General features: G+C 43.7%; 1 protein-coding gene and 1 long non-coding RNA gene across 3 annotated transcripts in view; one reads left to right on the forward strand and one right to left on the reverse strand.

The window, feature by feature from the left end:
* Positions 1 to 838: 838 nt before the first annotated feature.
* Positions 839 to 16,636, forward strand: part of LOC144330755 (uncharacterized) — a 140,325-nt gene continuing 124,527 nt past the window's right edge. The window contains exon 1 of the long non-coding RNA XR_013397200.1: positions 839 to 959. This is a non-coding gene — a long non-coding RNA (uncharacterized LOC144330755). The remainder of the gene's footprint in view (positions 960 to 16,636) is intronic.
* NKX3-1 (NK3 homeobox 1) lies at positions 10,687 to 14,906 on the reverse strand. 2 transcript variants are annotated; one of them, XM_077942644.1, is made up of 3 exons: positions 14,838 to 14,898; positions 14,591 to 14,618; positions 10,687 to 13,639 (listed from the first exon to the last, which is right to left on the reverse strand). In XM_077942644.1, exons 1-3 carry the CDS (start codon positions 14,868 to 14,870, stop codon positions 13,221 to 13,223), a joined length of 480 nt encoding a protein of 159 aa, XP_077798770.1. In that variant the 5' UTR covers positions 14,871 to 14,898; the 3' UTR covers positions 10,687 to 13,220.

Genomic DNA, 16,636 nt, shown 5'->3' on the forward strand with positions numbered 1-16,636 from the left:
AGCTTATAGTAAGTCTTGAGGTCAGATAGTGTCAGTCCTTCAACTTCTTTCTTCTTTTTCAGTGTGCTGGGTATTCTGGGTCTTTTGCCTCCATATTGCATTTTAAGCTTCATTGATTCATCAAGGTCTAGCTTAGAGCCTTGCTTAATTACAGGCTCTGAACTAATTGTCTACTGTTTGCTTACCTCTGAGTACAACTAAAGTCATTTTTTAAGACTACTGGAAAATAAGTTACCTTAGCTTTTTCATCTGAAAATTTTTCTATGGTTATAAATTGTATATTTATATAGTACTATTATGATGAGTAATAAATTATTACCATAATGGTGGTAATGTATTACCATAATTTACCACTTTATGGTAACAATTTATAACCATAAAATTTTCAGACAAAAAAGCTAAGGTAACTTAAACTATTTTAGGCACCAGAATTCTTCTTAGGGAAAAACACCATTGTTTGGAAAAAACATTTTGATAAGTTACTAAGAAAAGAAGGTAAATTTTGCAAAGGCATAAGTCAAGGCAATAACCAACAAAAAATAGTGCCCTGCTTGAACCAAAGAGAGGGCGCTCTGTGCTCCCAAGAGGGAGGGTACAGAAGACAGGAAAGGAAAGATTAAGAAAGGAGATTGGAGGAATGAGCAGATGAAATAAAGCTGAGATCCACATGCAATGAAGCAACCATTAGAAATTCCACCACATAAGATTAGGGATGCCTGATGTTGAATTTGAAAATCTTCCTGTTGCTGTGATATGACACTCAGTTTTGTCCCTAACCACTTCATCTCACCCTTACTAAACTCTATCACACTCATGAGTGCTTTGTGTGAAAGTTTTGTTTTGTTCTTTAGGAATTCAAGAAAGAACTCGAGTTCTACTTTTGCAGTGAAGAACAGAGAACACCTGAGGAAGCTGAGAATGAAATGAGACCACCAGGACTTAGCAACCGTCTTGCTGAGGTTTGGATTTTGACAGGGCATGAATGGTGGTTGGAGATAAGCTTATCTGGTTCTCCAGGGGCCAGGAGACCTCAGCTAGGTTAGTATATGCATTGCACATATTACAGTAAGGATGCCTGTATAGTTATCAAATTACTCTAACAGCATTATTTCCTTTGACTCTGTTTAACAGTCATGTGAAGCAAACTCTTTCTGTAGATTGTGCAAATTTAACTCAATCTGTATTGGGCTGGACATTGTGACAAATTACTAGGGATCTACTTGAATGACACTTTATATGCAAACTTTATCTTTACCTTTTAATGTATTCAAACTTATATGGTTAGGAGAAGAGTCTGACAGCTTCAAAAATAGAAGAAAAATCATTAAATGTTGACTGGTAGAGCTGGAAGAGATCTCAGCACTACTTTATAGATGAGGAAACTAAGATATAGAGAAGTGGATAACTTTCCAACATCATACAGCCTTTGAACAGTAGATTCATTGCAACAATTGAAAGAGAAAGTCTTCTTTCCCTGCTAGGGGAATTTCTGCCATGAACCACTCCTCCCGTAGTACTCAAAGGTCTAACTTGGCTATGGAAAAGCCGCCATCCCAAGAATGTTTATGTCTTTGGATCCTTTCCTCTCTTTTACAAAAGAATGCTGGAGAAAATAAAAAGAAAGGTCCACATGGTCATAAAACACTGAACTTCAGCTTTTTCTGAAGCCACCGTTTGTCCAAATTTTGGGGACTTTACATGGATGGGAGCAAGCAGTGTTCCCACTTCCTACCTCTCCCAGGACTGGGAGAGTCAACTGAAAACCAATCAATATATGTTTCATTTTTGTTTTCTGTATAAATAGTTGTCTTATCTGAAATGACCTTTTTCCAAGAGCTAATAGCCATAAATTTTTGCAGCCGGGCATGTTTAGAAATGTCTCTTAGCTATTTTTGTTGATTTATTTTCTTTGTCTGTATTTGTGCAATCCAGCTTTGGTCATAGAAGCAACAGCTCTGGTTTCTGGTCCTCTACCTCTAATGATTTTAATTCAGGGGATGTAGTTCTCTTTCTGTGGGAATGGTCCTATATGGGATTCCATGGAGTCATATCTCAGCCCAGGAGATATTACTCTATCTTGGAGACTCATATTGAATTCTTTTGTGGCAACTTTTTCTGCATTTTCTGCATTTCTTTCTGAGTTTGCTTTGAAATGTTTTTATCTATCTACCTGCCTACCTACCTACTTCCAATTTCCATGTCCAATAATATGGTTATATATTACAGAGTATTAACTCACTGGCATATTAAGTGACCACAAAAAATACAAATGAAAATATCACCTGCTGTGTAGCTTCATGGAACAGCACATCTGAAACATATTAAGTGACCATTTCATATATTTAATTATAGTCTAAAAACTTATGTAACACGTGGATAATTTTAGACATTTTCTCAAAAAGAAGAAAGTGAACTGGCAGTTCTTAATGGCCTAATATATGCTGGATTTATCTCATTTAACCCTTAGAACAATCCTGTAAATTAGGCATCTATTTGAAGACGTAGAACCTGAGTCTCAATGGATTAAATAACTTGTCTAAAGTCACACAGCTAATATTAATATAAAGGTATAGCCAGAGTTCCAGATTGGTTCTAAAGCTGGAATCTCTGCTCTTTTCATTATGCCATGCTACATTTAGAGAAATCTAAACAATGATAGACTTAGGTAAAGGTCTTAGAATTGTAGCATTTTGGGTTAGAAATAAAAATAAAATTAAATATAAAAATATTTTTGTCTCCCTTCATCTACACTGTATTAATAATTTCTGAGTTGGAGGAAAGGACACATGACTGACACAATAGAGAGAAATCATCATCCCTCTCTGTCCTTTTGCTTCTAGAAGAATGTTGTTCCCTCTCTCTCTCTGGATATCCATTTTCCAGGCCACAATATATATGTTCTGAGGTCTGAAGTCAAAAGATTCCAAGAAAATAAGGCAATAGCTTAAGCCCAGAATGTAAGACTAAGCAATAAAACAATCAGAATTATCTGACTTATAAGCAGTGCTAAACTTAGATGAAATTTAGAAATAGAAATATAAGTTTATCTTTTTCTTCTCAAGCCGCCACTATGCTTTCCCTTCTCTTTTATACAAATTTGTTTTCTGTATCACATGGTGCTGTGTTGATATTAGGAAAATTATTCATATTAGGAATAAATGATTCATTATGTTTAATTCATTACTTCTCCCATGAATATTCATATTTTAATTGGAAATAAATTCTTAAGGTTCAAGAATGAATCCCTACAGGTGGAATTTCAGATATTAATCAGCAGGTATCAATCAATCAGTAGATCTTCACTGTCCTTGAAATCACACAGTTGGTTTCCTTACGAATCAAAGATGGGACCTGCAGAGCTGATTTGATTCAATTAACCACCAGGAGAATTAATTTCTACGTTTAACAGAGGAGTAGCTGAAACTCACAGAAGTTGGGTGATTTACCTACATCTCACAATTAGTAGGTGGCAGATGAGTTACAACCAGATACTTCTCTCTAGAGCAACAGAACCAGAGTGTTGACAAGGATCTTAGAGTAGCACCATGCTGTTCATCCTTCTCAAGACCTCCTTACCAAATATTATTTTTGAGAAACTTCCCCAATGACACAGAACACACATCAGCCCAATATTTTTGCAGGCGTTGCTGATCTCAGTCCTATGTCACCTTGAAGATTGCACCTACGACAACACAGAAAAAGTCTAGTCCTTCTTCTCTTCCTTGAACCCCATGCCTTCCCCACCCTCAGCACCGACTTTTCTTTTTCAGGATAAATATTCCTAGTTTCTCCTACTTTTCTTCATGTGACATGTTTATACTCTTGCATCCTCCCAGTTATACTCTTCTGAACTTGCTATAGTTTTCCTCAAAGTATGGTGTGTAGAACTGAACCTAGTACTCCAGGCGAGGTCTGAACTCACTCATTCATTTATTCATTCATTCAACGTATATTTGATCAGTGTCAAACCTCTGTCTGATCAGTGCAGAGAAGGGAGGGGACACTTAGCTCCATTGCTCAAGATGCCATACACTGTTGGTTGTAGCCTAAGATCAAATTAATTCTGGTTTTTAGGGGTTCATTTTCAATGAGTTCTCTGGAGATTTTCCCGATGACCTACTATGTAGTGTGCCTTGTTCTTCACCAAGCTGCTTTTCTGTGTGTGAAGCTGGCCGTCTTTGTATGGGGGGTGTGTGCCTGCACAGGATTTTATAAAACCTATTTGGGTTATAATGAGAACACCTTTCCTCAGATCCCAGTCCAGCTTTTGTTCCTTCCTGATGCCAAAGTTGACATGTCCCCGGTCTGTCTCTGTAATAAAATCTAATCTCCAGGATGTGGAGCCATCTCTCTGCTCAGGGGTCAATCAGGAGCCAACAAGAGGGGTTGTGAGCTCATATGTGTACAAAGATGCTTCTGTAGCCCATGGAAAACTACCCATCCGGTTCTTCCCCCTTGCTTTGGACTCTTCGCGGTCCCTCCTCCTTCTCTTTTGCTCTTCCCATGCAGTTGAACTGGCTCAAAGCAAAGAAAGGCAACAACCCAGTAACAGGGCACACAACTGAAGTCAAGGCCTGAGAGACATTTCTGAAGTTGGGATTCTGCAGATAGGAGGCTGAAGAATTCTGAAATCTACACTTTGGGTGTCTTTAATGTGTCTTTTCTTGCCCATGCTATTATCCTTCACCCTGTTCACTTTTTTTTTAATCTAAAGAATTACTTCCACCAGAATTTCTTGATGCAGTTTGCAATTTACGGAGTCTTGTCTATGCACTTTACAGACAAGGAAAACTAAAAACCCAGATAAATCCTTTGTAGGAGTCACATTGTGGACCCCGGGACCTTTGTCCTAAACTTTGATGATCAATTTACCCTGGTAATTTGTGTGTTTTGCTAACGGAGCAACTAAAGAAAAATCCGTACCCTCTGTAAGTCTCTCTAATGTAATCCAAGTCTCTCAAGCTGTTATTTTTCCCCCCACAGGAAGGAGATGGTGGAACATCTAAGTAGAGCTCTGCTAAAGCTAATTAAGCACCTTCTCATGTATCTTTATTCACTGCAATCCTCTGTGCTCACTCCACATAGTCACCTACCATCCAAGTCTTTGAAAAGCAGGGGAACCTGCACATATTAGCCTTTCGTGAGTCAGATCTTCCTTGAAGGGAAAAAAATATAAAGGATCTAAGTATAAACCAGCTCTCAGGATGGAGTGAGGGAGAGATCCAAACTTTTCCGTGATAGGATGCCATCTCCTCCCTGCTCTCAAGTTCGTGTTGTGAATATTGCCTGCATTCTTCTTAATAAAAGAACTAACTCATTTCCATCCCTCTTGTTTGCAGATGCTGTTTAGGTCAAGTTTAAGCTTTTCTGGCTTTAGGGTGGAGTTCTAAGGCCAACTCTGCATTTATTGCAAGCAAATTTTAATTTAAAACTCAAGGCATATTCCTTCTCCTTGGAGCACCCTCCACACCCATCTAACCCTGAACACATAATTTAAGTCTGCTATCTACCAGGATGCAGTAATGTGCACCTGTAGTCCCAGCAATTTGGGAGACTAAGGTGGAAGGATCATTTGAGCTCAGGAGTTTGAGTCCAGTCTGGGTAACATAGCAAGACTCTCTCTCAAAAAAGAAAAAAAAAAACAAAAAAAATTAAATGTACATTACCAATTTGGCAGAAGGATGTGTAAATGTTGTGTCAGCCTTAAGACATGATTTAATCCTGATAGATGAGTTGTCAGGGAAGTGTGACACTAGTTGACAGATGTTAGCTGGCACCTGCTATTCCCAGCAATGCACTAAGAAGGCTCTGTGGTTCTGGCTGGGTGAAAAGTTGTCAGCGGCACAGTCAAAAATGAGATTTTCTTTTCTGTCTTCCATTGGTGAAGTCAAAGAGTGTGCTGCCAGTCTGGGGGAGCCTGGGTTGGAGGTGGGTAATAAATGCTTCTGAATGACCAGGTTGGCAAAAGCACGCACACATTTTGGGTCCCTTAGACTTCTATTGAGGGATCAACCAGAATGAGCTGGGCTTTTCTAGATTACAAAGGGCGTTTGATGATATCAGACATTCCAGGAGGAGGAGGCTTGGTAGGAAAATAAGAAAGATTGAACATCTGTTTTCTGTAAAAAGAAAAAGCAAGTCAAAAACAAAACAAAACAAAACAAAGAAAATCCACCCCCAACTCCTCCCTTGCTGGTGGGCACCTCCAGATATCTCTCTCCTGTCCTGGCATCCATTTGTCTTTCACAGGATTTTATAAGGTCTGAGAGGCCGAGTAGACAAACCAGTTGAAAGGAGGATAAGGAAGTGGTTTGTAATCTTGGACACTGTTAGTTTTTAAAATAAGTACTGAGACCAGATGCCTCGGCTCACACCTGTAATCCTAGCACTTAGGGAGACCAAGAAAAGAGGATCACTTGAGCCCAGGAGTTAAAGACCAACCTGGGTGACATAGTGAGACCCCTTTTCCTACCAAAAATATCAAAATTAGTCAGGTGTGGTGGTGTGCACCTGCTGTCCTAGCCACTCACCAGGCTGAGACAAGAGGATGGCTTGAGCCCAGGAGTTTAAGGCCGCATTGAGCTATGATTGTGCCACTCCAGCCTGGGTGACAGAGCAAGACCCTCTCTCAAAAAACAAACAAACAAACAAAACCTCAAAAACCAAAAACAAAAAGCTGATGCCTGAGCCCTACTTCCAGATATTACAGTAGAGTTGGTGTTAAGTAGGAAGTAGTGCTGGGCCTTCGTATGTCTTCAAAGACTCCCAGGAAATTCTATTGCACAACCAATGCTGACAACCACTGGGTAAAAGGCATCTACAGGTGCAACTGCAATTGTAAGTACAGTTGGTATTTGAGACTAATTGCTGCTGGACTTGCACTGTTAAGAGAGCAAAATCAGCATTTATTCTCCCATACAGATTTCTAGGTGATATGGTTTGGCTCTGTGTCCCCACCCAAATCTCATCTTGAATTGCAATTCCAATGTGTCAAGGGAGGAACCTGGTGGGAGGTGATTGGATTATGGAGATGGTTTCCCCCATGCTGTTCTCATGATAGTGAGTGCGTCTCACAAGATCTGATGGTTTTAAAAGTGGGAGTTTTTTCCTGTGCTCTCAGTTCACTTCCCACCTGCCACATGTAAGATTTGGTTGCTTCCCCTTTGCCTTCTGCCATGAGTGTAAGTTTCCTGAGGCTTCCTAGCTATGCTTGCTGTTAAGCCTGTGGAATTTTGAGTAGTTAAACTTCTTTCCTGTATAAATTACCCAGTTTTGGGCAGTTCTTTATAGCAGTGTGAAAATGAACTAATACACTAGGCTTTAAACAAATTCTCTAGGTATCCCATAGTCATTCCAATGAGAAAATAGAACTTTTCTCTGTGTATCACCCTTTTCTCTCTACCCGGTCACACCTCCCCAGTACGGGCTCTTCCCATGATGGAGCTGGCTGGAAACAGGTGAAGAATGCCCAGTTAGAAGATGCCACACAATGGATCTATCCTAAATCTCTGTCCTAAATCTATCCTAAACTCCATATTGGACCCAGAGCAAGCTCAGGAAATAAGTCAAGTCTGTATCTACAGCCTTTGCATAAATTAGGGGAGAACATACCATGGAAACTGAAATTCTTTTCCTTTCCCTTGCAGACTTTAGATAACCCTTTCCACGGGGTAGTCTGTCTGGGAAAGTTTGCATGAAGGCCAAGTCTAGGCTAAACTAGGAGCTCTTCATGTCCCAGGGCTATCGGTCCTGCCCTTTTTCTTGAGCAGTAAATAACTCTCAGCTTTGAAAAGCATGCCCTGGTGACGTGTTCATCATGGCCGTGGGAGGAGCAGAGTCTGGCTGTCTGGGTGCAGAACTCGGAGCTCCAAACCTCGTCTGACACCGATTTTCTCACTGCGATGAATGGTGGAGACTGTGGCCCTGAGAGTGACCAAGGAAAGGATCCTGTCTTATCGTGGATCACATGGTGCTCCACTGAGTCCTGCTGTGCAGGGCTGATGTGCCCCCTCCCAGCTGCTAGGCATATTGGTGCAATGAATCACAGCTGGGTCCCTCGATGGCCATCGCCTAACACAGACAGGACGACATTGCCCAAGGTTATTCTCATTTTCGGGAGGCAGCTGATGCTGGGATACAAATGTCCAGCCTACAGTCCTCAATTTGGTGCACAGTGGTTTTGGAGCTTCTTAAGGTATTGGGTGAGGCCTCAGTCGCAGCTGTCTTAAAAGTCACGTTCCCCTTCTCCTCAACCCTGCCTTCCTCACTTCCTCCCAGATGTGTCCCGAGCACCCTCTCAAGAAAGCTTCTGGGTGCAATTTCCCAACAACTGGAGCTGTTTCCCAGGCACCTAAGCTAACTAACTTTCTCATAATGGCCACTGTTTTCTTCAAGGTCAGCTTTAAGATGTGTGAAATTAACATCACCCTACAACAGTAATTTGCTTTGATAGAAGGAAAACATTGTTGTTAGATGCAAGCCTCTGACATTCATTTCCCCTCTCACAGCTATGGTTGGCCTTCCTAAGGACGCTTGGGGAGAACCAATGGGACCACAGATGACAAAGCTGCAGTGGCTCTAGAAACTTTCACCAGAAGTAACTTGAGAGACAAATTGAAGAGAAATTCTAGATGTCACGAAAATGTGGCATGCTAACTGGGATTGCTGGACGGCATGTTAAGGGGAGTTGCTAGAAGAAGACGGGTGTGAGATTAGCAGAGATATTGAAAGAAAGTGGGAAAAGGGACAAAAAGAGGAGGGAGAAGAGGACTTTCTTAAGGGATGGTAGATTTTTATTTAATTTCCTGGATTAGGTATTTTTATTTATTTATTTATTTTTTGAGAGGGAGTCTCGCTCTGTTGCCCAAGCTGGAGTGAGTGCAGTGGCGCGATCCCGGCTCACTGCAAGCTCTGCCTCCCGGGTTCACGCCATTCTCCTGCCTCTGCCTCCCGGTTAGCTGGGACTACAGGCGCCCACCACCATGCCCGGCTATTTTTTTGTGTGTTTTTAGTAGAGACGGGGTTTCGACGTGTTAAAATCTACATCTGTTAATTGACTGCAAGTGTCTTTGTAATTTGAGAGCTCTTGGCCTTCCAGGCAAGGAGAGGATGATTACAGATTTGTGCAAAGAGGTAAATCTTATGATGTGAGCATGCCAAGAGAAGCCCCACCTGTGTGTACATGTGCTTAAAGGATTAGAGCAAAGTTTGAAATTATGATATATTTTCTTTAGAGTAAGCACCTTACTCTTTAAGCTTCTGTTTCCTTGAAGGAGGGAGGAAGAAACCGTCAATTCTTGAAGGTAATCGGGTGAATGGGATTCTCCTCTTGTGGGATTTAATGAAGGTTTAAGTGCAGGGAGATGAAGGATGTGTTGTTTATGTTTTATTTTAACACATTAATAAAACCTATTTTTCATACTTGTGATTCCAGTTCAAAGGCGTCACTTGCAAGAGGTCTGTCAGCTCTGGATGAAGGTGACATTTTTTGGGAGATGCAGGAGCCAGGGAAGTTATAGCATGAGGGGCTAGTGGGACATAAAAGGGTTTTTTCTTTTTTTTTTTTTTTTTTTGAGACAGAGTCTTGCTTTGTCGCCCAGGCTGGAGTGCGGTGGCATGATCTCAGTTCACTGCAACCTCCGCCTCCCGGGTTCAAGCGATTCTCCTGTCTCAGCCTCCGGAGTAGCTGGGATTACAGGTATGTGCCACTACACCCAGCTAATTTTTGTCTTTTTAGTAGAGACAGGGTTTTTTTTTTCAGCAGGTTGGCCAGGTTGGTCTCAAACTCCTGACCTCAGGTGATTCGCCCGCCTTGGTCTCCCAAAGTGCTGGGATTACAGGCATGAGCCACTGCACCTGGCCAAAGGGGAACTTTTAAAGAAGGATTGCTGTAGTCTTTGTGTTCCCTTTAAGGTCTTCAAGAAAGTAAGTACTTGGTTATCTTTTTTTAAACGAAAGGTATTCCTTGACTGGAGTAGGTGATTATTTAAATTTTTTATTTTTATGTTTATAGGATCAGGGGTACAAGTGCAGTTGTGTTGCATGGATCTATTGCACAGTGGTGAAGTCTGGAATTTTAGTACTCATTGCCTGAATAGTGAACACTGTACCCAGTCATTTTTCATCCCTCACTTTCCTCCCACCCTCCAACATTTTGGAACCTTCAGTGTCTCTTATTCCACTCTGTATGTCCGTGGGCACCCATCATTTAGCTCCCATTTCCAAATGAGAACATGCCGTTTCTGACTTTCTGTCTCTGAGTCATTTCACTTATGATAATGGCCTCTAGTTGCATCCATATTGCTGCAAAAGACATGATTTCATTATTTTTGATGGTTGCATATGTATTCCATGGTATATATGCACCGCATTTTAAAATCTAATCATCTGTTGATGGACACGTAGGTTCAGCCCATGATGTTGCTATTGTGAATAGTGGAACAGTTGATTATTAAACTGAAGAGAGAAAAGGACTTCCTCTCCCCATGACTTAACAGGAATGAAGGACAGTGCATTTATAAAAGGATGGCCATCATTAGCTACTGGGTAGGCTGAGGCTTTCGATCACCATAGGTTGCAACTGGTGTGTCAGGTGGACGAGGGCAAGAGGATATGGTAATTAGAAATATCTAAGTTACACAGCATGTAATTTTTGGGAAACTGAAAATCACACACAGATACATCTAATAAAGACACGGGTACTTTATTTTCAAAACACTCATATGTTGCAAAAAACACATAGAAAAATAAAGTTTGGTGGGGGTGCTGACTAAACTTCAAGTCACAGACTTTTATGTTACAGACTGGAGCATGGTTTGTTATGCATGTAGAGAACCTAAACTAATTTATTAAACAGGATAGAAACAGGCTGTCTGGGTGAAATGGTTCTGAGAACCATGCAGTTCCCCTGTCAGATGCTGATAGACTAGCTCTTCAAATGTTTTTCTGCCAGTTCAGAGATGGGTTAATGACTAGTTCCAACAGGGAAAAAGCAAGATGGATTCACAAGCCAAATAATTTTAAACCAAGACACTTTTTTTTTTTCTTTTTTGCAACACAATATACATCACAGTGAAATGTGGAATCCTTGCAAATTGCAAGTTGAAAGAATTAAATTCAGAGGAGGGGAGAGAAAGAGTACTCAGTAGGGACTGAGCACTATATGCTTATTTTAAAAGAAATGTAAAGAGCAGAAAGCAATTCAGGCTACCCTGCCTTTTGTGCTGGCTAGTACCCCGGTGGGTGTCAGCAGTACATGGCATTGAATATTTCAGTGTGGAGCCCAAACCACTGAAAATGGGGTGAAATTGGCCAACTTTCTATCAACTTATGTTGGCAATTTTGCCACCAACAGTAGATTGGCCCTTTTAATAAAAGAAAATTGAAAGGTTTCTCACTAAATGGAATTAAGTAGTGGAATCAAGAGACTCCCAGGTCTCAGCATACCTCATTAGTAATTGTTTTGTTGTTTCATGTTTTTCTAATGTCTCCCCTCTACCCGGTCACCTGAGATAACAGAATGAAAGTGGAAGGACAGCCAGATTTCTCCTTTGCTCTCTGCTCATTCTCTCTGAAGTCTAGGTTACCCATTTTGGGGACCTATTATAGGCAATAAACACAGTTCCCAAAGCGTTTGGACAGTTTCTTGCTGTGTTTTAAAATGGGTTTCCCTTTTCTTAGCCTTTTCCTGCAAAAGGCTCACTCGGTCCCTTGTTTGCTCAGTGAACTGCGCTCCCCAGGGCCTAGGCTGCCTTCTTTTCCATGACTCCGCCCATGAGCCCTCCACTGGACAGCTCAGTGAGCCTGGCCCTTCATTCTGCACTGTGTTCTTCCTTCTCTATGAAAATCCAATACCTCTTACCTCCTCTGCATGCAAAGATTCTCAAGGATTGTCAGACTTCAAACGTAACAGCAGAACCACCAGAAGGTCCTATAAATGTAGCAGTGACCTTCTCAAGCTGTCAGGTATTTAAATAGGATTTGGGATTTAATGCTATATATTTTTAAAGGAAAGAAATAAGAGTTGCTAGTTTTAAAAATGCATGTCTTTTAGCCAATTCAGAATCTGCCCCCAACCTTTTTTTTTAAAAACTCAAGACAGATAAAGCTTTGGGGAGAGGAAAAAAAAAAAAAAAAAAAAAAAAAAGACCAGATCTCGGGATCTTGGGCTAAATACGTGAGGCATAAGTTAGGTGCAGCCAGACTAAAAGTCTGGACTAAAATGAAGCCCTTTAGTGAGTAATTGCTGCAAAAAAGGAACAAAAAATTGTAAAAGGAGGGAAGGAAGAAATATGTTGCCTCTGAGGATACAGTATATATGATAGCCTGAAAACTCCAGGAAACTTCTGATTCTAAATTCTCCAGTCTGGGAGAAAAAAGTTGAGGAGAGTCCTTTCCACTTTCTGCTAACAAAAAACGCAACAGTCCCGAGCAGCAGTGTGGAGACCCTCCTTAGGCTCCTGTCTTGGACATGTGGAGATTCTCCTGGCACGGCCCCACCTCTTGCAGTGGAGTTCTGTTTATACAGCTTGTCTTAAAATCACAGCCAGTGCATCTTGTTCTATTTGGGCCACTCTGTAAATACTTAAGTTGGCATACCATTTTAAAAGGAATAAAAAGGAATAAGAAGCAGCTGATATTTTCATCTCCTCCCACCCATCTCCCCCTCCCATGCAAATGTGTGCTAAGCATGAGGGTGTTCTCTTGGAGACCCTCTATTTGCCCCACTCTTTTACAGGGACAGAGAGAGCCTTGGCCATATTCCAAGGCCAACAGGAGGCTTCTGGACTTAAGTTTAATTCAGTTGGTGACATCCTCGTCCTGGCTGTCCTTTCTCCCGTTAGGTTTGCTCTTTCAGAGTTGATATTCAGTGACACAGGAGGATGGAGTTGTAGAACAGAATCCTCACGTGTACAGTTCCTCCAAAATCATGCAAAGAGCTGAGAACAGCACTTGATTTTCCCTCTCTCCCCTTCAAACAGGTAGCCAGAAGCAAAAAAATGACCTACAGTATGCACTGGGGGACAGACTTAGATATTAAAACGTTCACTGTCTCTGTTGTTTCATTGTCTCAGTAGTGAAGATGTGAGATTTCCACAGAAATCTCCAATAGCTTTGTTGCGCACACCTCTTGCTCCCTGACCTTGGCCCCTTGTGCTTTTCATAGCCACACCCTGGGGAAAGCAGTTTTTGATCATACATGGTTGTCACCTGAGCTGGCATTACCAAAAAGCTGGGCTCCAGCTGCCCACGCAGTACAGGTATGGGTAGTAAGGATAGTTGTTATACAAGGAGACCAGGGAGGCCCGGGAGAAGGCCTCCTCTTTCAGAGCCGGCAAAGAGGAGTGCTTCTCCAAGTCTCCCAGCTCCGAGGAGAGCTGCTTTCTCTTAGTCTTATAGCGTCTGTTCTGGAACCATATCTTCACTTGGGTCTCCGTGAGCTTGAGGTTCTTGGCCAGGTGGGCCCGTTCAGGGGCCGACAGGTACTTCTGATGGCTGAACTTCCTCTCCAACTCGATCACCTGAGTGTGGGAGAAAGCAGCTCGAGAGCGCTTCTGCGGCTGCTTAGGGGTTTGGGGGAGGCTTGGAAGGGAGCCTGAAGTGTTTTCACAGTCCAACAGATAAGACCCCAAGTGCCTTTCTGGAAAGGACAGCGGGGAAAGAGGGATGGGAAGACAAAAGTTACATGTTAGCAGGGAAGAGAACAGAATTCAATCCACCCTTATCTCTTTAGTGAGTGAACAAACAGCCCACTGTCATCGTGGATACATTTCACTTTTTTCACATGACTAAGGAGCTCTCCGGAGTGAAGAGTGAGTAAATATGTTTATAACCTATTCATTTTCTAAGAATCATTAAGAACCCAAAGTTAGAGATGTTTCGTGGTTGAACGTTCTCCCTATTGTCTAGTAGAATTAGATGGGGATTCTGGATCTGTGTGCTGAGGAGAGGCAGGAGAGGGAGGCAGGGAAGACAGAGGAACAAGACACCCGGGAAGGCCGGACCAAAAGGCATCCGGTGTTAGGACTCAGGTGGGCAAGAAAGGGCTTGTGCCACGGGAGACGCAGAGGCAGGCTCATTCTGGGCTTTAATTCCGTCTTCACTAAACTAGGCGTTCAGTCGCCTCATCAGAAGTGACAGGGAAGAAAATAACTCTTTCCTGGAGGGAACCCAAAATGTACCGCTTTACTGCCCACGGGATTGGGAAGCACACGGAGGCTTTCCTGGTCAACCCCTACTTTGTCACTATTAATAAGTTATCATTAGTTCTCGTAACTACCGTGGGGCTGGCGCCGATCGCGGGTGGCACGGGGCGGGATCCGCTCCCGGGACGGTGGAGGGCGGTGGCGCTGCGGTCGCGCCGGCTTCTGAGCCCCGGGGAGCGGAGGGCACGGAGCCGGGAGAGTCCTGCCGTGTCAGAATCCTGCGCCGCCCTGACGCTGGGGCTCAGGGTTCATCCCCGGGGCGCGCGCGCGTGGCTGCGGAGGCGGGGAGTTCCCTCTGCCTGAGGCCGCGGGGCCCCGCGTCCCTGCACCGCAAGCTCTGGGGGGTCCACCTTAGGCTGCCCTCGGGTCCCGGCCTCGCCGCTTACCTGGCTCCGTCTCCGCCAGCGTCTCGGCCTCCTCCGGCGCGGCGCGGGGCCTGGGGCTCAGCTGGTCGTTCTGTACCCCGGCGGGGCCGCGTCCTCCCTCCGGCTCTGGCTCTGGCTCCGGGTCGCGCCGTCTCGGGCTGTCCGTGTGGCCGCCTCGCCGCTGCGCGCCGTCCCGCAGGATGTCCTGGATGAGGAAGGACGTGAGCGGCTTGGACGGGGTTGGCGGCGCGGCCCCCTCCGCTTTCGCCTCCCCGGGCAGCGGCTCCGTAGCCCTGAGCATCCCGGCTGCCCCGCTCTGGCCTCGCTGCGCCAGCCCGCACAGCTTTCACTTTCCACCTCCCAGCGCGCTTATAGCCCCGGGGGAAGCGCGCCGCGCCGCCCTCCCATTGGCCGCGGGACGGGCCGCGCCGCGGATTGGCCGCCCTGCGCTCCAGGTGACGCCGCGGAACGGGAAGGCCTGACCACGAGCCGGCTCCGCTCCTCCCTAGGGGATTCCTTCCCCAGTTCCCTCTCCTTCCCCAATTCCCTATCCTTCACCCAGCTCTCCTCCCTCCGCCCTGAGCCGTTTTCCCAGGTCGGGAGCGCACCCCAAAGCTGGGCTCCTCTGCCCCAACCCACCCGCAACAGAAGTTGAGAAGCTCATGGGGATGGGATGACCAAGACGAACACTCCAGTTAGCTCTTCAGGACGGTCAGAGCCAATCACACGGGGTGAGCACGCAGTCACTGCAGCCGCACGGTACTGTGAGAGTTCTGGATGCTTTCTCTCTCTGGGAGAGATGGTGGCAAACTTAGATCTGCAATATCTAAGATCTCAAAGAGGCATGACAAGTAGGTGCAGCCTGACCCCAGGCTGAAAGAAGGAAACCATATTTGCCAAAGCCTTTTCCCATTGCACAAGTGGTTTTCTTTGGTGGTTCCTTTATCCGCAATAACCTATTAACTTTCCTTCCTTCCCAGACACATGACATACCATCCTTTTGAAAAGTTTCCAGAAGGATGGAAGGCGTTTTAGGCCAGGATAGGCGCAAAAACTGCATTTAAAAAAGTAGTTCAAAAGAACATCAGCATACTCTTTTTCCACATTACCAACTGTTAACATTTAACCCATTGGCTAAACAATGGGTTAGCTTAATTGGACCAGCTGGTACTGTGATTGGACTGGACGGTACCGTGACACGGACGAAAGTGGAACATAGATGATAGAAGTATTTTCTTTCCTTGGCTTTTGCCTTCTTTTTCTACGGACAGGATCTCCCTCTGCCGCCCAGGCTGGAGTGCAGTGATGCCATCATAGCTCAGTGCAGCCTCGATTTCCTGGATTCAAGTGATCCTCCTGCCTTGGCCTCTCAAAGTGCTAGGACTACAGGCGTGAGTCTCAGCGTCAGGACGATGGTGGAAGTATTGAATTAATGTTAAATTTACTGAAGTTGTACACTGTACTGTCAGTGTATAAGATAATATTTTTAGGAAATTAACACTGAAGTGTGTAGGAGCAAAGGCACAAGATCTACGAAACTTACATCAAATGGTTCTGAAACAAGGATGCAGTTAGATCCCACACCATAAAGCCAATGGGTTAAATGGTAACAGTTGGTAATCTGGAAAAAGGGTAGGCTGATTTTTTTTTAACCATTTTTTTTTTTTTAATGCGACATTTTTGTCTGTCCTGGTCTAAGATGCCTTCCATTCCACTGGCAACTTTTCAAAAGGATGGTATGTCATGTGTCTCTGGAGGAAGGAAAGTTAATAGGTTATTGCTGATAAAGCGGCCGCCGAAGAAAACTACCTGTGCAATGGGAAAGACTTTGGCAAAGCTGGTTTTCTTCTCTTATCTTTTCAAAGTCTCTTTATATTAGAACATTCTTTAATGTTTTCTTTTGAATCGTTGTAGATTCACAGGAAGTTGTCCTCCAATGACATTTTATACAACTGTAGGACAATGTAGAAAACAGGAAATTTACATTGGGACATTACAGTTAACTAGACTACAGACTTTTTATTTATTTATGTATTTATTTAGAGTAGGGTCTTGCTCTGTTGCCCA

Source organism: Macaca mulatta, chromosome 8 (genome assembly GCF_049350105.2).
Source record: "Macaca mulatta isolate MMU2019108-1 chromosome 8, T2T-MMU8v2.0, whole genome shotgun sequence".
Taxonomy (NCBI): Eukaryota; Metazoa; Chordata; class Mammalia; order Primates; family Cercopithecidae; genus Macaca; species Macaca mulatta.

Bases quoted from the DNA above. Each gene is read 5' to 3' on its own strand.
- NKX3-1 (XM_077942644.1), bottom strand. From the start codon at position 14,870: ATGCTCAGGGCTACGGAGCCGCTGCCCGGGGAG. The intron at 14,619-14,837 runs GCGAAAGCGGAG...GCGCCGGAGGAG, and splicing joins CGGAGCCGCTGCCCGGGGAG to GCCGAGACGCTGGCGGAGAC. The intron at 13,640-14,590 runs GTAAGCGGCGAG...TGTCCTTTCCAG, and splicing joins GCTGGCGGAGACGGAGCCAG to AAAGGCACTTGGGGTCTTAT.